Here is a 23,942-nt window from a genome sequence, read left to right as displayed (position 1 = left end):
GGACCAAACAGTCCCAGGACCCAACACCCCTAGGACCAAACAGTCCCAGGACCCAACACCCCTAGGACCCAACACCCCTAGGACCAAACAGTCCCAGGACCCAACACCCCTAGGACCCAACACCCCTAGGACCAAACACCCCTAGGACCAAACACCCCTAGGACCAAACAGTCCCAGGACCCAACACCCCTAGGGCCCAACACCCCTAGGACCAAACACCCCTAGGACCAAACACCCCTAGGACCAAACAGTCCCAGGACCCAACACCCCTAGGACTCAACAGTCCTAGGACTCAAACAGTCCTAGGACCAAACAGTCCTAGGACCCAACACCCCTAGGACCAAACAGTCCTAGGACCAAACAGTCCTAGGACTCAACACCCCTGGGACCAAACAGTCCTAGGACCAAACAGTCCTAGGACCCAACAGTCCTAGGACCCAACACCCCTAGGACCAAACAGTCCTAGGACCCAACACCCCTAGGACCCAACACCCGTAGGACCCAACACCCGTAGGACCCAACACCCCTAGGACCCGACACCCCTAGGACCCAACACCCCTAGGACCCAACACCCCTAGGACCAAATACCCCTAGGACCCAACACCCCTAGGACCCAACACCCCTAGGACCCAACACCCCTAGGACCCAACACCCCTAGGACCCAACACCCCTAGGACCCAACACCCCTAGGACCCAACACCCCTAGGACCCAACACCCCTAGGACCCAACACCCCTAGGACCAAACACCCCTAGGACCAAACACCCCCACAGCCTCACCTCCATGTTCTTGTAGAGGAAGACCTTGTCTCCGGAGACGACTGTGTAGAGTTTGGAGCGCAGGCCCCTCAGCTCCAGGTAGCCCTGCTGTTCAGGGGTCAGGGGTGAACCAGGGGTCATCGAGGAGTGTGGGACCGATGAAGTAATCTCCCTGCTGCCCCCCTGGCCCCCCTTGGTAAAGTTCTGCAGAACTGACACCCACTCATTTCTCTCAACTACACACACACACACACACACACACACACACACACACACACACACACACACACACACACACACACACACACACGAAGAGTGATTTAGCACGCAGCAGTGTGATATGAACAGCTTGATGTGGATGTCTGCATGATGGGCAGATGTGTTGCTGTTTCTAGAGTTCTCATTGTTGTGGGGTTGATTTGGGTTTCGGGCTTGCCGTGTCGTGGTAAGAATCAAAATCAACTGTGAGTGTCTGTGCACCTTCTATCCTACTAAGGCTCTCTCTCAGCAGCTGCAGCTGCAGACACTAGCAGTGCCACTAGCGGTGCCAGGATTTTAAAAATTGGCTGGGCCAGAGACATTTGCTGCCATGATGAAAGTATTTTTCTGATGAGTGAAATGTTTCAAATTGCGATAAGAATAGGTTGGAGTGGCCTCCCGAGTTGTGCAGCGGTCTAAGGCATCGCAGTGCTTGAGGCATCACTACTGACCCGGGTTCAATCCTGGGCTGTGTCGCAGCCGGCCGTGACCGGGAGACCCATGAGGCGGCGCACAATTGGTCCAGTGTCGTCCGGGTTAGGGGAGGGTTTGACTGGCCGAGATTTCCTTGTCCCATCGCGCTCTAGCGACTCCTGTGGCGGGACGGGCGCAGTGCACGCTGACACGGTCGCCAGTTCTACAGTATTTTCTCCGACACATTGGTGCGGCTGGTTTCCGGGTTAAGCGAGCAGTGTGTCAAGAAGCAGTGCGACTTGGCACGGTTGTGTTTCAGAGGACGCAAGGCTCTCGACCTTCGCCTCTCCCGAGTCTGTACGGGAGTTGCAGCGATGGGACAAGACTGTAACTACCAATTTAACATGTGTTGAAAACACAGGGCTTTTAACAGATTATTCAAATGGCTGTTCAACAGAAAATCTAGTTTATTTCTAGTTTATTTGTTCAAGGTTCCCTTTGTTATTTCATTACAAAATAAAACGCTTGACTGTATTTAAAATGCATGAATGACTCATATGCTGTGTAATTAGCCAACATGAATCACTGATTGATTATATTGAAGTTAGGTTAAGACACATAAAACAGGACACGCTGTCACAGCTCCATGGTGGAGAGATTATAAGGCTGCATGATCCAAGAGAAAAATACACACTTGATTAGGCTACGTTATAGCATGCTAAATGTTTCAGATCGGTGATAGATGAACACTTGATTAGGCTACGTTATAGCATGCTAAATGATTCAGATCAGTGATAGATGAACACTTGATTAGGCTACGTTATAGCATGCTAAATGATTCAGATCAGTGATAGATGAACACTTGATTAGGCTACGTTATAGCATGCTAAATGTTTCAGATCGGTGATAGATGAACACTTGATTAGGCTACGTTATAGCATGCTAAATGTTTCAGATCGGTGATAGATGAACACTTGATTAGGCTACGTTATAGCATGCTAAATGTTTCAGATCGGTGATAGATGAACACTTGATTAGGCTACGTTATAGCATGCTAAATGTTTCAGATCGGTGATAGATGAACACTTGATTAGGCTACGTTATAGCATGCTAAATGTTTCAGATCGGTGATAGATGAACACTTGATTAGGCTACGTTATAGCATGCTAAATGTTTCAGATCGGTGATAGATGAACACTTGATTAGGCTACGTTATAGCATGCTAAATGTTTCAGATCGGTGATAGATGAACACTTGATTAGGCTACGTTATAGCATGCTAAATGTTTCAGATCGGTGATAGATGAACACTTGATTAGGCTACGTTATAGCATGCTAAATGATTCAGATCAGTTATAGACGAACACTTGATTAGGCTACGTTATAGCATGCTAAATGTTTCAGATCAGTGATAGATGAACACATGATTAGGCTACGTTATAGCATGCTAAATGATTCAGATCAGTTATACATGAACACATGATTAGGCTACGTTATAGCATGCTAAATGTTTCAGATCAGTGATAGACGAACACTTGATTAGGCTATGTTATAGCATGCTAAATGTTTCAGATCAGTGATAGACAAACACTTGATTAGGCTACGTTATAGCATGCTAAATGTTTATGATCGGTGATAGATGAGCTATACCACCACTTATTTGCCCAGCCAGAGATCAATTAACCAAATATACAGACGGAGATTCAGTGAAACAAAATCCCATTGATTGATGATCAGACACAGTCACAGGCGAGTGAAGAGCATGATCCACTTGTTAAGCTACTGTACATAGCATGCCAGCAAAGTGTTCTGATCAGTTAATATATGAGCTAACTGGAATAACTTGGATCATTAGCACTCACCTCAACTTAGCTAACATTTCCCCAACCTACATATTGTCAAATATTCGATTCAGACCTTGATTGATTTATAAAGACGAGTCGCCCACGATTGTCTCAATCAAAACGGTGCTGAAATTATCATCCAGTTGACCATTGCTTTAATTATTATAAGGGTTGATATGATTTCGGGATTTAAGCAACAATTGATCAATAACTAAGGTGAGTTTTCCTCTCTCTGCGCTTTCCTAAGACCAGGGCTGCCATCCGCCTCCGCCACAATGTTCTGAACACACAGTTATACTTGCACTAGTACACAGTAGAATACTTCCTATTATCTGACTAGTATAAGAAGAGGGACGAACCAAGTCGCTGTGTATTAAACCATGGCTCAAAACATGTTGCTGTGTTTACTTGGACTCAAGGTTTCTGGGTTGACAACCAGAGAACAACAAGTCAAGGTTTCTGGGCTGACAACCAGAGAACAACAAGTCAAGGTTTCTGGGTTGACAACCAGAGAACAACAAGTCAAGGTTTCTGGGCTGACAACCAGAGAACAACAAGTCAAGGTTTCTGGGCTGACAACCAGAGAACAACAAGTCAAGGTTTCTGGGCTGACAACCAGAGAACAACAAGTCAAGGTTTCTGGGCTGACAACCAGAGAACAACAAGTCAAGGTTTCTGGGTTGACAACCAGAGAACAACAAGTCAAGGTTTCTGGGCTGACAACCAGAGAACAACAAGTCAAGGTTTCTGGGCTGACAACCAGAGAAGAACAAGTCAAGGTTTCTGGGCTGACAACCAGAGAACAACAAGTCAAGGTTTCTGGGCTGACAACCAGAGAACAACAAGTCAAGGTTTCTGGGCTGACAACCAGAGAACAACAAGTCAAGGTTTCTGGGTTGACAACCAGAGAACAACAAAGGATGTACACACACACACACCCACACACACACTCACAGTCGCTCTCGGCTCTGAAGAGAAAGGTCCGGTTGGTTGTGACCACCTCAAACTTCTGCTCCCCCACGTTGGTCACCCCCGTAATGGCAGCCGTTGGTATGATCCTCTTAGAGTATACCTCCTGCAACACAACACACCATGACTCATACGACCGCTGTCACACACCCAACACACCATGACTCATACGACCGCTGTCCCACACACACACACACAAACACAACACACCATGACTCATACGACCGCTGTCCCACACACACACACAAACACAACACACCATGACTCATATGACTGCTGTCACACACACACACACACTATGACTCATATAACCACTGTCACACACACACACCATGACTCATATAACCGCTGTCACACACACAACACATCATGACTCATACAACTGCTGTCACACACACACACATCATGACTCATATAACCGCTGTCACACACACAACACACCATGACTAATACGACCACTGTCAGACACACACACACACACAACACACCATGACTCATAGGACCGCTGTCACACACACACACACACACACAACACCTCATGACTCATATAACCGCTGTCACACACACAACACACCATGACTCATACGACCGCTGTCCCACACACACACACACAAACACAACACACCATGACTCATACGACCGCTGTCCCACACACACACAAAACACAACACACCATGACTCATATGACTGCTGTCACACACACACACACACACACTAGGACTCATATAACCACTGTCACACACACAACACACTGTGACTCATATAACCGCTGTCACACACACAACACACACAACACATCATGACTCATACAACTGCTGTCACACACACACACACACATCATGACTCATATAACCGCTGTCACACACACAACACACCATGACTAATACGACCACTGTCAGACACACACACACAACACACCATGACTCATAGGACCGCTGTCACACACACACACACACACACACAACACCTCATGACTCATATAACCGCTGTCACACACACAACACACCATGACTCATAGGACCGCTGTCACACACACACACACACAACACACCATGACTCATATGACCGCTGTCACACACAACACAGACAATCAATAGAGAAACCACATCTCTGAGAAATACTAATGGGGGACATCATGACCTAGGTAATGTATAGACTAACAGGACAGTGTAGATGGCCAAATGAACTCATAGTTACCGCACCTTGTCGTTGTCAAAGTATCTCAGGTAGTCAACATCCAGCTTCACCCATCTCCTCTGGTAGTACAGAGACCTGCACACACATACATACAGTTAGGGAGGTCGTATACTGGATATGTGTGTGTGCTGTGTGTGTGTGTGTGTGTGTGTGTGTGTGTGTGTGTGTGTGTGTGTGTGTGTGTGTGTGTGTGTGTGTGTGTGTGTGTGTGTGTGTGTGTGTGTGTGTGTGTGCGTGCGTGCGTGCGTGCGTGCGTGCGTGCGTGCGTGCGTGCGTGCGTGCGTGCGTGCGTGCGTGCGTGCGTGCGTGTGTCATACCCCTGCGGTGGGTTCTTATCCAGCCTTATCCAGCCAGCCCATCTTTAGAACAGGGGAGGGGCCATCTCTAGGGGGCTGGGCTAGGACCCTGCCTGTGACCGGCAGGTAGACACTCTCCTGTAGCGTACTCAGACCATAGTCCTGCCATGAGCTCTGACTGAGAGAAAGAAAGAGAGTGAAAGTGAGAGAAAGATAAAGAAAATAAAAAGAGAGAGAGGAGAATGAAAGAGAGAGAGTTATTCCCTCTCTCTATGGCAACAATGATGTCACCAGAGGTCAAGGGTCAGGGGACACTAACCGGTTGCTGATTGGCTCGTTGTCATCGTCCAATAGTTCATCGTCGCTGCAGAGAGAGCTGTATCGCCCCTTCCCCCACCCCGGCACCGGCAGGAACACATCCTATTGGACAACACAGCCGTCACTGACACACAGCAACACAATAACATTACAGTCCAGACACATATTCAGAGTACACACACACACTATCCTACCCTGTCTGCCATGTTCACAGACTGGGGCTTGGGGTAAACTTGGTCTGGATCTTCAGAGTCATCTGAACTGTCACCAAAATCTGACCCTGAGAGGGAGGGAGGAGGGAGGGAGGGAGGGAGAGAGAGAAGAGACATTTTAAAAACAGAGATGTAACTTCCGAGAGAGCCCCTATACAGAGAGAGAGAGAGAGAGAGAGAGAGAGAGAGAGAGAGAGAGAGAGAGAGAGAGAGAGAGAGAGAGAGAGAGAGAGAGAGAGAGAGAGAAGAGAGAGAGAGAGAGAGAGAGAGAGAGAGAGAAATTTTTCAAAACAGTACAATAGAGGACAGGTCTAATACAGTACAATAGAGGACAGGTCTAAAACCGTACAGTAGAGGACAGGTCTAATACAGTACAGTAGAGGACAGGTCTAATACAGTACAGTAGAGGACAGGTCTAATACAGTACAATAGAGGACAGGTCTAATACAGTACAATAGAGGACAGGTCTAATACAGTAGAGGACAGGTCTAAAACAGTACAGTAGAGGACAGGTCTAAAACAGGTCTAATACAGTAGAGGACAGGTCTAAAACAGTACAGTAGAGGACAGGTCTAATACAGTACAGTAGAGGACAGGTCTAATACAGTACAGTAGAGGACAGGTCTAATACAGTACAGTAGAGGACAGGTCTAATACAGTAGAGGACAGGTCTAAAACAGTACAGTAGGGGACAGGTCTAATACAGTACAGTAGGGGACAGGTTTAATACAGTACAGTAGAGGACAGGTCTAAAACAGTAGAGGACAGGTCTAATACAGTACAGTAGGGGACAGGTCTAATACAGTACAGTAGAGGACAGGTCTAATACAGTAGAGTAGAGGACAGGTCTAAAACAGTAGAGGACAGGTCTAATACAGTAGAGGACAGGTCTAAAACAGTAGAGGACAGGTCTAATACAGTACAGTAGGGGACAGGTCTAATACAGTACAGTAGGGGACAGGTCTAAAACAGTAGAGGACAGGTTTAATACAGTACAGTAGGGGACAGGTCTAAAACAGTACAGTAGGGGACAGGTCTAATACAGTAGAGGACAGGTCTAAAACAGTAGAGGACAGGTCTAAAACAGTAGAGGACAGGTCTAAAACAATACAGTAGGGGACAGGTCGCATACAGTACAGTAGAGGACAGGTCTAATACAGTATAGTAGAGGGCAGGTCTAATACAGTACAGTAGAGGGCAGGTCTAATACAGTAGAGGACAGGTCTAATACAGTAGAGGACAGGTCTAATACAGTACAGTAGAGGACAGGTCTAATACAGTACAGTAGAGGACAGGTCTAATACAGTACAGTAGAGGACAGGTCTAATACAGTAGAGGACAGGTCTAATACAGTACAGTAGAGGACAGGTCTAATACAGTAGAGGACAGGTCTAATACAGTAGAGGACAGGTCTAAAACAGTACAGTAGAGGACAGGTCTAATACAGTACAGTAGAGGACAGGTTTAATACAGTAGAGGACAGGTCTAATACAGTACAGTAGAGGACAGGTTAAATACAGTACAGTAGAGGACAGGTCTAATACAGTACAGTAGAGGACAGGTTAAATACAGTACAGTAGAGGACAGGTCTAATACAGTACAGTAGAGGACAGGTCTAATACAGTACAGTAGAGGACAGGTTTAATACAGTACAGTAGAGGACAGGTCTAATACAGTACAGTAGAGGACAGGTCTAATACAGTACAGTAGAGGACAGGTCTAATACAGTACATTAGAGGACAGGTTTAATACAGTAGAGGACAGGTTTAATACAGTAGAGGACAGGTCTAATACAGTAGAGGACAGGTCTAATACAGTACAGTAGAGGACAGGTCTAATACAGTACAGTAGAGGACAGGTTTAATACAGTAGAGGACAGGTTTAATACAGTAGAGGACAGGTTTAATACAGTACAGTAGTGGACAGGTCTAATACAGTACAGTAGAGGACAGGTTTAATACAGTAGAGGACAGGTTTAATACAGTACAGTAGAGGACAGGTTTAGCAGCATTAGTGATATAAAGCGTCCATTTGAAGAAATATATTCTACAGTATGAGCTGTCTAACAACAAGACAACAGTTCTATCAGTCTATTGCTCTAATTCCTAGGAGACAAAGTCAGAAACTACTTCCACATGTCGACATAACGAGGTAAAGTTATGTTTTTTATATTAGTTAGGTCAAATTGGAGTTTGTGGTATTTATTAGGATCCCCACTGCAAAAGCATCAGCTGCTCTTCCTGGGGTTCACATGAAACATGACATAATATATAGCACAGAACATTATTAGTCAAGGACTGAAATACATTTAAACCATCACACATAGTCTACATATCAGTACATACATACAATATCTAGGTGTAATATACAATACAGTGCAAATTATAATACTAAGATACATAAAATGGCTGCTTCTCTTCACAGTCCAGCCACCCTAGTCATAGACTGTTCTCTCTGCTTCCACACAGCAAGCGGTACCGGAGCACCACGTCTAGGACCAAGAGGCTTCTTAACAGCTTCTATCCCCCCAAGCTATAAGACTGCTGAACAGCTTCTACCCCCAAGCTATAAGACTGCTGAACAGCTTCTACCCCCAAGCTATAAGACTGCTGAACAGCTTCTATCCCCAAGCTATAAGACTGCTGAACAGCTTCTACCCCTAAGCTATAAGACTGCTGAACAGCTTCTACCCCCAAGCTATAAGACTGCTGAACAGCTTCTACCCCCAAGCTATAAGACTGCTGAACAGCTTCTACCCCCAAGCTATAAGACTGCTGAACAGCTTCTACCCCAAGCTATAAGACTGCTGAACAGCTTCTACCCCCAAGCTATAAGACTGCTGAACAGCTTCTACCCCCAAGCTATAAGACTGCTGAACAGCTTCTACCCCCAAGCTATAAGACTGCTGAACAGCTTCTACCCCAAGCTATAAGACTGCTGAACAGCTTCTATCCCCAAGCTATAAGACTGCTGAACAGCTTCTACCCCCAAGCTATAAGACTGCTGAACAGCTTCTACCCCCAAGCTATAAGACTGCTGAACAGCTTCTATCCCCAAGCTATAAGACTGCTGAACAGCTTCTACCCCCAAGCTATAAGACTGCTGAACAGCTTCTACCCCCAAGCTATAAGACTGCTGAACAGCTTCTACCCCCAAGCTATAAGACTGCTGAACAGCTTCTACCCCCAAGCTATAAGACTGCTGAACAGCTTCTACCCCCAAGCTATAAGACTGCTGAACAGCTTCTACCCCAAGCTATAAGACTGCTGAACAGCTTCTACCCCAAGCTATAAGACTGCTGAACAGCTTCTACCCCCAAGCTATAAGACTGCTGAACAGCTTCTACCCCCAAGCTATAAGACTGCTGAACAGCTTCTACCCCCAAGCTATAAGACTGCTGAACAGCTTCTACCCCCAAGCTATAAGACTGCTGAACAGCTTCTACCCCCAAGCTATAAGACTGCTGAACAGCTTCTACCCCCAAGCTATAAGACTGCTGAACAGCTTCTACCCCCAAGCTATAAGACTGCTGAACAGCTTCTACCCCCAAGCTATAAGACTGCTGAACAGCTTCTACCCCCAAGCTATAAGACTGCTGAACAGCTTCTACCCCCAAGCTATAAGACTGCTGAACAGCTTCTACCCCCAAGCTATAAGACTGCTGAACAGCTTCTACCCCCAAGCTATAAGACTGCTGAACAGCTTCTACCCCCAAGCTATAAGACTGCTGAACAGCTTCTACCCCCAAGCTATAAGACTGCTGAACAGCTTCTATCCCCAAGCTATAAGACTGCTGAACAGCTTCTACCCCCAAGCTATAAGACTGCTGAACAGCTTCTACCCCCAAGCTATAAGACTGCTGAACAGCTTCTACCCCCAAGCTATAAGACTGCTGAACAGCTTCTACCCCCAAGCTATAAGACTGCTGAACAGCTTCTATCCCCAAGCTATAAGACTGCTGAACAATTCATCAAATGGCCTCCAGGACTATTTACATTGACCCCCCCCATTGTTTTTACACTGCTGCTACTCGCTGTTTATTATCTATGCATAGTCACATTACAGATTACCTCGACTAACCTGTACCCCCGCACATTGACTCAGTTACCCAGGGGGCCCCCTATATATAGCCTCGTTGCCGTTATCTACATTTCTTGTGTTACTTTTTTATCATTTTTTTTATTTAGTAAATATTTTCTTAATAACTCTTTATTTTTAACGGCATTGTTGGTTAAGGGCTTGTAAGTAAACATTTCACGGTAAGGTCAACACCTGTTGTATTCGGTGCATGTGACAAATACAATTAGACTTGATTTGATTTGGTTCCGTAAGGTATATGTTTATTTTTTAAACTGGTTCAAAAATGCTAGCTTGAGTTCCCTGGGGTGGCAGAGAGCTCCATGTAGTCATGACGCTATTTCATTCTGTGCATTTCCCAGCCTCTGTTCTGGACCTGGGGACTGTGAAGAGACCTCTGGTTGCATGTCTTGTGTTGTACTGACTGTGTGTGAAACTGCTTGAACAGACAGTTCGTACCTTCAACAGTACCTCGCACAAAGACCAATAGTGATTGATTGATTCATATTTTTTTTATTTTATCAATATATTATTGTTTATTTATTTTAGTTTATAATGGTTTCCTATTGGTCAAGGGTCCATGGTCAAGGAAACTCCAAGAGGAGAACATTAAATGTTCTGTTAGGTTTGTCTAGTTTTGAGTCGGTTGATCCACTTCCATCTCTTCCATCTCTGACACGTGGAAACCGGAGGGGGGAAGGGAGGGGTTGCACTCCACGCATGTGTGCGCGGGCCGGGTGGGTCCGGGCGCGGCCGGCCAAAGTAGTAGACCCCATGGTTGCCCACTTGTGCGGCAAAAAAGGACAGACAGTAGGTAAGTTGGTCCAGAACAAAGCAGCACGTATTGCACTTAGATGTATACGGAGAAAAGTGTCATTAACACGCATGTCTCCTGGCTCAAAGTTGAGGAGAGATTGACTGCATCACTATTGTAGTCCAGGTGAAACTACACATGACCACACAGCTGGGCAGTAGTCCAGGTGAAACAACACATGACCACACAGCTGGGCAGTAGTCCAGGTGAAACAACACATGACCTCACAGCTGGGCAGTAGTCCAGGTGAAACTACACATGACCCTACAGCTGGGCAGTAGTCCAGGTGAAACAATATATAGCTCGTGACTTTTTTACATGACCACACAGCTGGGCATTTCACGGTAGTCCAGGTGAAACAACACATGACCACACAGCTGGGCAGTAGTCCAGGTGAAACAACACATGACCACACAGCTGGGCAGTAGTCAGGTGAAACTGTGTGTGACTGCTTGAACAGACACAGACCCAACAGCTGGGCAGTAGTCCAGGTGAAACTTCCATCTCACATGACCACACAGCTGGGCAGTAGGTAAGTTGGTCCAGAACAAAGTGTAATACGGAGAAAAGACCACACAGCTGGGCAGTAGATTCTAGATGAAGGGCCTAGTCCAGTGAAACAACACATGACCTCACAGCTGGGCAGTAGTCCAGGTGAAACTACACATGACCCTACAGCTGGGCAGTAGTCCAGATCGACCAAACTAGGACCTGTCTGGTTGATTACGGTGTCAAGGCAGAGAAACGCCCTGTCATGGACAGACCTCTTCCCATTTTAGCAAACATTGAGTCTATATGTTTTGACCATGACAGCTTTCTATCTAGGGTTACACCCAGAAATGTAGTTTCCTCAAATTGCTCAATAGCCACATTATTAACTAATAGACGTAAATTAGGTTTAGCGTTGAGTGAGTGACTTGTCACAAAAAATTGTGTTTTTAGTTTGCGATATTTAACACCAGCCTATTTTTAGTTACCCAATTTGTAAGTCGCTCTGGATAAGAGTGTCTGCTAAATGACTTAAATGTAAATGTAAATGTACCCATTCTAGAACTGACTGGAGCTCTATGTTAAACCTGTTGTTAGTTACCCATTCTAGAACTGACTGGAGCTCTGTGTTAAACCTGTTGTGCATGTGAAACAATTAGACTTGATTTTGATTTGGTTAAGTAAGGTATATGTTATTTTTAACTGTTAGGCCCGCTGATTGTGCATTGAAGTTGCATTTTTTTTATTTTATCAATATACCTTATTTGATTGATATTTTTTTATTTTAGTTTTATAATGGTTTCCTATTGGTCAAGGTTACCCATTCTAGAACTGACTGGAGCTCTATGTTAAACCTGTTGTTAGTTACCCATTCTAGAACTGACTGGAGCTCTATGTTAAACCTGTTGTTATCTACCATTCTAGAACTGACTGGAGCTCTATGTTAAACCTGTTGTTAGTTACCATTCTAGAACTGACTGGAGCTCTGTGTTAAACCTGTTGTTAGTTACCATTCTAGAACTGACTGGAGCTCTGTGTTAAACCTGTTGTTAGTTACCCATTCTAGAACTGACTGGAGCTCTGTGTTAAACCTGTTGTTAGTTACCCATTCTAGAACTGACTGGAGCTCTGTGTTAAACCTGTTGTTAGTTACCATTCTAGAACTGACTGGAGCTCTATGTTAAACCTGTTGTTAGTTACCCATTCTAGAACTGACTGGAGCTCTGTGTTAAACCTGTTGTTAGTTACCCATTCTAGAACTGACTGGAGCTCTGTGTTAAACCTGTTGTTAGTTACCCATTCTAGAACTGACTGGAGCTCTGTGTTAAACCTGTTGTTAGTTACCCATTCTAGAACTGACTGGAGCTCTATGTTAAACCTGTTGTTAGTTACCCATTCTAGAACTGACTGGAGCTCTATGTTAAACCTGTTGTTATTACCCATTCTAGAACTGACTGGAGCTCTGTGTTAAACCTGTTGTTAGTTACCATTCTAGAACTGACTGGAGCTCTATGTTAAACCTGTTGTTAGTTACCCATTCTAGAACTGACTGGAGCTCTGTGTTAAACCTGTTGTTAGTTACCCATTCTAGAACTGACTGGAGCTCTGTGTTAAACCTGTTGTTAGTTACCCATTCTAGAACTGACTGGAGCTCTGTGTTAAACCTGTTGTTAGTTACCCATTCTAGAACTGACTGGAGCTCTGTGTTAAACCTGTTGTTAGTTACCCATTCTAGAACTGACTGGAGCTCTATGTTAAACCTGTTGTTAGTTACCCATTCTAGAACTGACTGGAGCTCTGTTTAAACCTGTTGTTATTACCATTCTAGAACTGACTGGAGCTCTGTGTTAAACCTGTTGTTAGTTACCCATTCTAGAACTGACTGGAGCTATATGTTAAACCTGTTGTTAGTTACCATTCTAGAACTGACTGGAGCTCTGTGTTAAACCTGTTGTTAGTTACCCATTCTAGAACTGACTGGAGCTATATGTTAAACCTGTTGTTAGTTACCCATTCTAGAACTGACTGGAGCTCTATGTTAAACCTGTTGTTAGTTACCCATTCTAGAACTGACTGGAGCTATATGTTAATTAAACCTGTTGTTAGTTACCCATTCTAGAACTGACTGGAGCTCTGTGTTAAACCTGTTGTTAGTTACCCATTCTAGAACTGACTGGAGCTCTGTGTTAAACCTGTTGTTAGTTACCCATTCTAGAACTGACTGGAGCTCTGTGTTAAACCTGTTGTTAGTTACCCATTCTAGAACTGACTGGAGCTCTATGTTAAACCTGTTGTTAGTTACCATTCTAGAACTGACTGGAGCTCTATGTTAAACCTGTTGTTAGTTACCCATTCTAGAACTGACTGGAGCTCTATGTTAAACCTGTTGTTAGTTACCCATTCTAGAACTGACTGGAGCTCTATGTTAAACCTGTTGTTAGTTACCCATTCTAGAACTGACTGGAGCTCTATGTTAAACCTGTTGTTAGTTACCCATTCTAGAACTGACTGGAGCTCTATGTTAAACCTGTTGTTAGTTACCCATTCTAGAACTGACTGGAGCTATATGTTAAACCTGTTGTTAGTTACCATTCTAGAACTGACTGGAGCTCTATGTTAAACCTGTTGTTAGTTACCCATTCTAGAACTGACTGGAGCTATATGTTAATTAAACCTGTTGTTAGTTACCCATTCTAGAACTGACTGGAGCTATATGTTAAACCTGTTGTTATCTACCATTCTAGAACTGACTGGAGCTCTATGTTAAACCTGTTGTTAGTTACCCATTCTAGAACTGACTGGAGCTCTGTGGTAAACCTGTTGTTAGTTACCATTCTAGAACTGACTGGAGCTATATGTTAAACCTGTTGTTAGTTACCCATTCTAGAACTGACTGGAGCTCTGTGTTAAACCTGTTGTTAGTTACCCATTCTAGAACTGACTGGAGCTCTGTGTTAAACCTGTTGTTAGTTACCCATTCTAGAACTGACTGGAGCTATATGTTAATTAAACCTGTTGTCAGTTACCCATTCTAGAACTGACTGGAGCTCTGTGTTAAACCTGTTGTTAGTTACCCATTCTAGAACTGACTGGAGCTCTGTGTTAAACCTGTTGTTAGTTACCATTCTAGAACTGACTGGAGCTCTATGTTAAACCTGTTGTTAGTTACCCATTCTAGAACTGACTGGAGCTCTGTGTTAAACCTGTTGTTAGTTACCCATTCTAGAACTGACTGGAGCTCTGTGTTAAACCTGTTGTTAGTTACCCATTCTAGAACTGACTGGAGCTCTGTGTTAAACCTGTTGTTAGTTACCATTCTAGAACTGACTGGAGCTCTATGTTAAACCTGTTGTTAGTTACCCATTCTAGAACTGACTGGAGCTCTATGTTAAACCTGTTGTTATCTACCATTCTAGAACTGACTGGAGCTCTGTGTTAAACCTGTTGTTAGTTACCATTCTAGAACTGACTGGAGCTCTGTGTTAAACCTGTTGTTAGTTACCCATTCTAGAACTGACTGGAGCTCTATGTTAAACCTGTTGTTAGTTACCATTCTAGAACTGACTGGAGCTCTATGTTAAACCTGTTGTTAGTTACCCATTCTAGAACTGACTGGAGCTCTATGTTAAACCTGTTGTTAGTTACCCATTCTAGAACTGACTGGAGCTATATGTTAAACCTGTTGTTAGTTACCCATTCTAGAACTGACTGGAGCTCTATGTTAAACCTGTTGTTAGTTACCCATTCTAGAACTGACTGGAGCTATATGTTAATTAAACCTGTTGTTAGTTACCCATTCTAGAACTGACTGGAGCTCTATGTTAAACCTGTTGTTAGTTACCCATTCTAGAACTGACTGGAGCTATATGTTAATTAAACCTGTTGTTAGTTACCCATTCTAGAACTGACTGGAGCTCTGTGTTAAACCTGTTGTTAGTTACCATTCTAGAACTGACTGGAGCTCTGTGTTAAACCTATTGTTAGTTACCCATTCTAGAACTGACTGGAGCTCTGTGTTAAACCTGTTGTTAGTTACCCATTCTAGAACTGACTGGAGCTCTATGTTAAACCTGTTGTTAGTTACCATTCTAGAACTGACTGGAGCTCTATGTTAAACCTGTTGTTAGTTACCCATTCTAGAACTGACTGGAGCTCTATGTTAAACCTGTTGTTAGTTACCCATTCTAGAACTGACTGGAGCTCTATGTTAAACCTGTTGTTAGTTACCCATTCTAGAACTGACTGGAGCTCTATGTTAAACCTGTTGTTAGTTACCCATTCTAGAACTGACTGGAGCTCTATGTTAAACCTGTTGTTAGTTACCCATTCTAGAACTGACTGGAGCTCTATGTTAAACCTGTTGTTAGTTACCCATTCTAGAACTGACTGGAGCTCTATGTTAAACCTGTTGTTAGTTACCCATTCTAGAACTGACTGGAGCTCTATGTTAAACCTGTTGTTAGTTACCCATTCTAGAACTGACTGGAGCTCTATGTTAAACCTGTTGTCAGTTACCCATTCTAGAACTGACTGGAGCTCTATGTTAAACCTGTTGTTAGTTACCCATTCTAGAACTGACTGGAGCTATATGTTAATTAAACCTGTTGTTAGTTACCCATTCTAGAACTGACTGGAGCTCTATGTTAAACCTGTTGTTAGTTACCCATTCTAGAACTGACTGGAGCTATATGTTAATTAAACCTGTTGTTAGTTACCCATTCTAGAACTGACTGGAGCTCTATGTTAAACCTGTTGTTAGTTACCATTCTAGAACTGAGAAAACCTGTTGTTAGTTACCCATTCTGAACTGGAGCTCTGTGTTAAACCTGTTGTTAGTTACCCAAACCTGTGTTGTTAGTTACCCATTCTAGAACTGACTGGAGCTCTGTGTTAAACCTGTTGTTAGTTACCCATTCTAGAACTGACTGGAGCTCTATGTTAAACCTGTTGTTAGTTACCATTCCAGAACTGACTGGAGCTCTGTGTTAAACCTGTTGTTAGATACCCATTCTAGAACTGACTGGAGCTATATGTTAAACCTGTTGTTAGTTACCCATTCTAGAACTGACTGGAGCTATATGTTAATTAAACCTGTTGTCAGTTACCCATTCTAGAACTGACTGGAGCTATATGTTAAACCTCTTGTTAGTTACCCATTCTAGAACTGACTGGAGCTATATGTTAATTAAACCTGTTGTCAGTTACCATTCTAGAACTGACTGGAGCTCTATGTTAAACCTGTTGTTAGTTACCCATTCTAGAACTGACTGGAGCTCTATGTTAAACCTGTTGTTAGTTACCCATTCTAGAACTGACTGGAGCTCTGTGTTAAACCTGTTGTTAGTTACCCATTCTAGAACTGACTGGAGCTATATGTTAAACCTGTTGTTAGTTACCCATTCTAGAACTGACTGGAGCTCTGTGTTAAACCTGTTGTTAGTTACCCATTCTAGAACTGACTGGAGCTCTGTGTTAAACCTGTTGTTAGTTACCATTCTAGAACTGACTGGAGGTATATGTTAATTAAACCTGTTGTTAGTTACCCATTCTAGAACTGACTGGAGCTCTATGTTAAACCTGTTGTTAGTTACCATTCTAGAACTGACTGGAGCTCTGTGTTAAACCTGTTGTTAGTTACCCATTCTAGAACTGACTGGAGCTCTATGTTAAACCTGTTGTTAGTTACCCATTCTAGAACTGACTGGAGCTCTATGTTAAACCTGTTAGTTACCATTCTAGAACTGACTGGAGCTCTGTGTTAAACCTGTTGTTATCTACCATTCTAGAACTGACTGGAGCTCTATGTTAAACCTGTTGTTAGTTACCCATTCTAGAACTGACTGGAGCTCTATGTTAATTAAACCTGTTGTTAGTTACCCATTCTAGAACTGACTGGAGCTATATGTTAATTAAACCTGTTGTCAGTTACCCATTCTAGAACTGACTGGAGCTCTATGTTAAACCTGTTGTTAGTTACCCATTCTAGAACTGACTGGAGCTATATGTTAATTAAACCTGTTGTCAGTTACCATTCTAGAACTGACTGGAGCTCTATGTTAAACCTGTTGTTAGTTACCCATTCTAGAACTGACTGGAGCTCTGTGTTAAACCTGTTGTTAGTTACCATTCTAGAACTGACTGGAGCTCTGTGTTAAACCTGTTGTTATCTACCATTCTAGAACTGACTGGAGCTCTATGTTAAACCTGTTGTTATCTACCATTCTAGAACTGACTGGAGCTCTATGTTAAACCTGTTGTTAGTTACCATTCTAGAACTGACTGGAGCTCTGTGTTAAACCTGTTGTTATCTACCATTCTAGAACTGACTGGAGCTCTATGTTAAACCTGTTGTTAGTTACCCATTTTAGAACTGACTGGAGTTCTATGTTAAGGTTGTCAATTATTTATTTGACTGTTGCAGCTGATGTGTATACTGCTGAGTCATCAGTGTACATAGACACTCAGGCTTTATTCAAGGTCAGTGGAAGGTCACAAAACAATAATGGCCCTAGCCGGCTGCCTTGCGGAACACCGTACCCAACATAATTTGCATAAAAAGGCTTCCATTACGAAAACCGTCTGTGTTCTGTTAAATATGTAACTCTCAATAAGGCAGAGGGTGCAAATCCACAAAAAAAAAATCAGCAATAGGTTATGATCAATGACATGAAAAGTTCAAACAGACTGACATCCCAACATCAGCTGACCACTTTATTAACAACATAGCAATAGAAAAAACATGTAGAAGAGAGTGGGAGGAGTTAGTATATTGCAGGGTTAAGGGTTAGGTGTGAAGCAGTGGAGTAGTTAGTAGATTGTAGGGTTAATGGGGAAGTGCGGGAGGAGTTAAGGGTTAAGAGCTGGGTTAAATTGGGGAGAGGTGAGGTCAGCGTGTGGGTGTGGCTAAGGATGGATGGGAGGGGTTCAGTATGCTCACTGATTTCAGGCGGTGGCTGGGGGATTCTTCTCATGGGCAGAGCAGGCTGCGTGTCGACTGGTGTGTTGTGTACCCTGGTCCGAGGCAGGGGGGGTGGAGTTCGCTCTGTGTGCGGCTCATTAACTGGAGCATCGCTGCAGAGAAGAATGACAGAGGAAGGGAGAGGGGCACAATGTTACCGTTGACACCAGTCTCTCTCTCTCTCTCTCTCTCTCTCTCTCTCTCTTCTCTCTCTCTCTCTCTCTCTCACTTCAGCAATCTTATGATCAATGACTCTTCAAACAGACTGACATCCCTCATCAGCTGACCACTCAATTCAATTGCCATGGCAAGTTCATTATTACTTACATTGTCAAAGTATACATATCGAAAAACAAGATAAAAAATAAATATTTATATATAAAATATATATATACACTGCTCAAAACAATAAGGGGAACACTAAAATAACACATCCTAGATCTGAATGAATGAAATATTCTTATTAATTACTTTTTTCTTTACATAGTTGAATGTGCTGACAACAAAATCACACAAAAATTATCAATGGAAACCACACTACAGGCTGATGCAACGGCGGATGGCCTCCTGAGGGATCTCCTCCCAGACCTGGACTAAAGCATCCGCCATCTCCTGGACAGTCTGTGGTGCAACGTGGCATTGGTGGATGGAGCGAGACATGATGTCCTAGATGTGCTCAATTGGATTCAGGTCTGGGGAACAGGCAGGCCAGTCCATAGCATCAATGCATTCCTCTTGAAGGAACTGCTGACACACTCCAGCCACATGAGGTCTAGCATTGTCTTGCATTAGGAGGAACCCAGGGCCAACCGCACCAGCATATGGTCTCACAAGGGGTCTGATGATCTCATCTCTGTACCTAATGGCAGTCAGGCTACCTCTGGCGAGCACATGGAGGGCTGTGCGGCCCCCCAAAGAAATGCCACCCCACACCATGACTGACCCACTGCCAAACCGATCATGCTGGAGGATGTTGCAGGCAGCAGAACGTTCTCCACAGCGTCTCCAGACTGTCACGTCTGTCACATGTGCTCAGTGTGAACCTGCTTTCATCTGTGAAGAGCACAGGGCGCCAGTGGCGAATTTGCCAATCTTGGTGTCCTCTGGCAAATGCCAAACGTCCTGCACAGTGTTGGGCTGTAAGCACAACTCCGACCTTTGGATGTTGGGCCCTAATACCACCCTCATGGAGTCTGTTTCTGACCGTTTGAGCAGACACATGCACATTTGTGGCCTGCTTGAGGTCATTTTGCAGGGCTCTGGCAGTGCTCCTCCTGCTCCTCCTTGCACAAAGGCGGAGGTAGCGGTCCTGCTGCTGGGTTGTTGCCCTCCTATGGCCTCCTCCACGTCTCCTGATGTACTGGCCTGTCTCCTGGCAGCACCTCCATGCTCTGGACAAAAGTGACCAAAACATCAGCCAGGAAGCATAGGAACTGAGAAGTGGTCTGTGGTCACCACCTGCAGAACCACTCCTTTATTGGGGGTGTCTTGCTAATTGCCTATAATTTCCACCTGTTGTCTATTCCATTTGCACAACAGCATGTGGAATTTATTGTCAATCAGTGTTGCTTCCTAAGTGGACAGTTTGATTTCACAGAAGTGTGATTGACTTGGAGTTACATTGTGTTGTTTAAGTGTTCCCTTTATTTTTTTGAGCAGTGTATTTATATATAAATAAATGGTGGGACCAACAGCAATAATAATAGTAGTAGTGGACATGGGATTACCATTAACAACAACAACAACAACAATATTAATGAGAGCAACAATACATTAAAGCAATGGTAGTAGACCAGTGTCAACATGACTGAGGAGACACATGACATGGTAGTGGACCAGTGTCAACATGACTGAGAAGACACATGACATGGTAGTAGACCAGTGTCAACATGACTGAGAAGACACATGACATGGTAGTGGACCAGTGTCAACATGACTGAGAAGACACATGACATGGTAGTGGACCAGTGTCAACATGACTGAGAAGACACATGACATGGTAGTGGACCAGTGTCAACATGACTGAGTTTTAGACACATGACATGGTAGTAGACCAGTGTCAACATGACTGAGGAGACACATGACATGGTAGTAGACCAGTGTCAACATGACTTGAAGACACATGACATGGTAGTAGACCAGTGTCAACATGACTGAGAAGACACATAACGTGGTATGAAAGACAAAACAAAACAAGATGGGAAATAATATTGACATTACATTGCACTTTTCACTGGCTGTCCCTCAGGTTGTGGCAGGAGGAAACATTTGGTTGCCAAAACTGCACATTTTGGCTTTTCACCCAATAAATATTTGATTTTTAGGTTTCAAATTCTTTGTATTGTATTATAATTTTGGGAATTAAATATTCTCTTAGGTCTGAGTAAAATTAAAATTGGATGGCTCTTTTTTCTATTCGAATGAGGAGGGGGTATTGGCCAAATTCTGCTCTACATGCGTTATTTTGAGGTTTTCTTTGCACTTGCAATACAGTCTTGCCAAACTCTGCATGCAATATTTCAATTGGATGTTTGTCCCATTTGGTGAATTAATTAATAGAGATTGGACCCCATACTTCACTGCCATATAGAGCAATTGGTTCTATAACTGATTGAAACATTTTGAGCCAGATTCTAATTGGAATTTCGATTTTAATGTTCCTTTTAATGGCATAGAATGCTCTTCTTGCTTTGTCTCTCAGCTCATTCACAGCCATGTGAAAGCTACCTGTGTTGCTGATATTTAGTCCTAGAAATGTGTCGTTTTTGGGTTGTTCTAATAGAATTGTGCCCAAATAGAATTTATATTTGTCATCCTGACCTTTCTTGGAATATCATCATATATATCGTTTTTTTAGGTTTAACGATCAGAGCCCAGGTCTGACAGAACCTGTGAAGATGATCTAGGTGCTGCTATAACCCCTCTTTAATGGGAGACAGCAGAACCACGTCATCTGCGTACAGCAGACACTTGATTTCAGTGTTGTGTAGGGTGATACCAGGTTTTTTTTTCCTCACTCACTCTCACACACACACACACACACACACACACACACACACACACACACACACACACACACACACACACACACACACACACACACACACACACACACACACACACACACACACACACACACACACACACACACACACACACACACAGAGAGAGAGAGAGAGAGAGAGAACCTGGTATCACCCTACACAACACTGAAGTGAAGTGTGGAGAGAGGGAAAGGCATGCGGAAGTCTATAATATGCATCTCTCTCTCCTCAGCCGACCTAACCTCAACTCTAACCATAACAGAACCCTGGTGTAGAACTCTGCCATTTGAAATCTAACTGACATGAATGTGTGTTCTCCTCCTCTCCTCATGTCCAAACCTGCCTCTGGGAGGCCAGTGAGAGACATACTATCACTCAAAACATCACATACCTCTACATCATACACACACGCACGCCCGCGCACACGCACGCCCGCGCACACACACGCCCGCGCACACACACGCCCTCGCACACACACACTAGTGGTCAGTGTTCCAGTGTGTGACTGAGCTACGTTTGGAACCTCACTGAGGCTTGGAAGGGCAACTGGTTACCATAGCAGCCCAGACCTTTTGACACCCCTCACACTCCCCAAAATGATTCACTCCCTTGCCTGGTTACCCAAACTCCTTGCTCCGGGCCAACCGCTACGCCATGCCCACGGATGTTTCTTCGCCGCAATGAGTCTGGATAGGAGTACCTCCCTGACGATTTCCAGAATGTAAATGCATTCTATACCCCCTGATTGGTCCCAGAAACCGATGATGACTTTGGTTTTGTACAACACCCCTCATTTGGACGTCACCACAAACGACTTCAATGTCTCAGACTGAAGTATGTAGCGAACGACAGAGCAGCGGAAGCCTTCAGTTTGAGTCGTCAGGCAAGTCTATCTCCATCCATCTCTCCACCACATACAAATAAATCCACCACACTGCACAATGTGAGAAATTAAAGTCTACAAATTTATCAGCAGTCTTAGTATAAGACTGTGAGGTTAAATAATTTCAGCAACAGCAACCCATACATAGGCCCAGATAGTGTTGTGTAATGTTGAAACTGACAGTGTTCCCCTTTTCTCTTCCTGCTACCCCCCCCCCCCCTCCCTCCCTCCCTCCCTCCCTCTCTCAGTCACACTGAGAGAGAACAAGAAGCAGTGCTTGACGTGGACTGAAATGTGTGTCGGCACTGTTGATATTTAGGTCACAATACATTTAAGCTGATATTCTGTAAGAGCTGCCAGAGATCAAACAGTAGAACATGTGAGGTGTCAGGACTCAGCTCTGGTTAGCTCTTCCCAAGTCAAGCACTGACAAGACAGACAGAGGGACAGAGGGACAGAGGGACAGAGGGACATGCACACACATGTACCCGAACCGGACACACACACACACTGAGGTGTGTGCTGACCAGAGCACCGAATACAGTTTAAGATACACCTATGATCTGGGGTCACATGACCCAGGCTGTCCAGAGTGGTGGGGACAGGAGGAGGTGGTCTCAGGAGAGAGGAGGTGATGAGAGGGGCTGAGAGAGGAGGTGGGAGAGGTGATGAGGTGAGAGAGGGGCTGAGAGAGGAGGTGAGAGAGGGGCTGGGAAAGGTGATGAGGTAAGAGAGGGGCTGAGAGAGGAGGTGGGAGAGGAGGTGAGAGAGGAGGTGAGAGAGGGACTGAGAGAGGTGATGAGGTGAGAGAGGGGCTGAGAGAGGAGCTGAGAGAGGGGCTGAGAGAGGAGGTGGGAGAGGAGGTGAGAGAGGAGGTGGGAGAGGAGGTGAGAGAGGGGCTGAGAGTGATGAGGTGAGAGAGGGGCTGAGAGAGGAGGTGAGAGAGGAGGTGGGAGAGGAGGTGAGAGAGGTGCTGAGAGAGGAGGTGAGAGAGGAGCTGGGAGAGGAGGTGAGAGAGGATGCTGAGTTAGGAGGTGTTTTTATTGATTTGTCGAAGGCTTTTGACACCGTGGACCATGCTGTGTTAGTGCAAAGGTTACAATGTTGTGGAATTACTGGTCAGGCTCTAGATAGGTAATGTATAAACCAATCAAATCGTACACAATGTGTAATGGCGGATGGTTGTAAATCTGAATCCATAGGGGTGTACTCAGGTGTTCCGCAAGGTTCTATTTTGGGCCCACCGTTGTTAATTTTGTACATCAACAACATTGGGGATCTTATTAAAACAGCGGATGTTAATTTCTATGCAGATGATACTGTTCTTTATTCAAGTGGTAGTAGTTTATCTTTAGCTTTTGAAAAGGCCCAAAGAGGAATTATCATCATACAACAGAATCTGTATGATTTAAT

At 44.3% G+C, this 23,942-nt stretch overlaps 1 protein-coding gene across 1 annotated transcript in view; it reads right to left on the bottom strand.

Moving 5' to 3' along the window:
• Positions 1-23,942, bottom strand: part of LOC124004955 (arf-GAP with Rho-GAP domain, ANK repeat and PH domain-containing protein 1-like) — a 122,674-nt gene that overhangs the window by 72,850 nt on the left and 25,882 nt on the right. The window contains 7 exon segments of the mRNA XM_046313759.1: positions 779-993; positions 4,227-4,347; positions 5,444-5,513; positions 5,756-5,787; positions 5,789-5,912; positions 6,054-6,154; positions 6,247-6,332. Coding sequence (XP_046169715.1) covers positions 779-993; positions 4,227-4,347; positions 5,444-5,513; positions 5,756-5,787; positions 5,789-5,912; positions 6,054-6,154; positions 6,247-6,332 — 749 coding nt within the window.

The sequence above is a fragment of the Oncorhynchus gorbuscha genome, linkage group LG19 (assembly GCF_021184085.1).
Source record: "Oncorhynchus gorbuscha isolate QuinsamMale2020 ecotype Even-year linkage group LG19, OgorEven_v1.0, whole genome shotgun sequence".
Classification (NCBI taxonomy): domain Eukaryota; kingdom Metazoa; phylum Chordata; class Actinopteri; order Salmoniformes; family Salmonidae; genus Oncorhynchus; species Oncorhynchus gorbuscha.
This window is presented reverse-complemented; position numbering and strand designations above follow the sequence as displayed.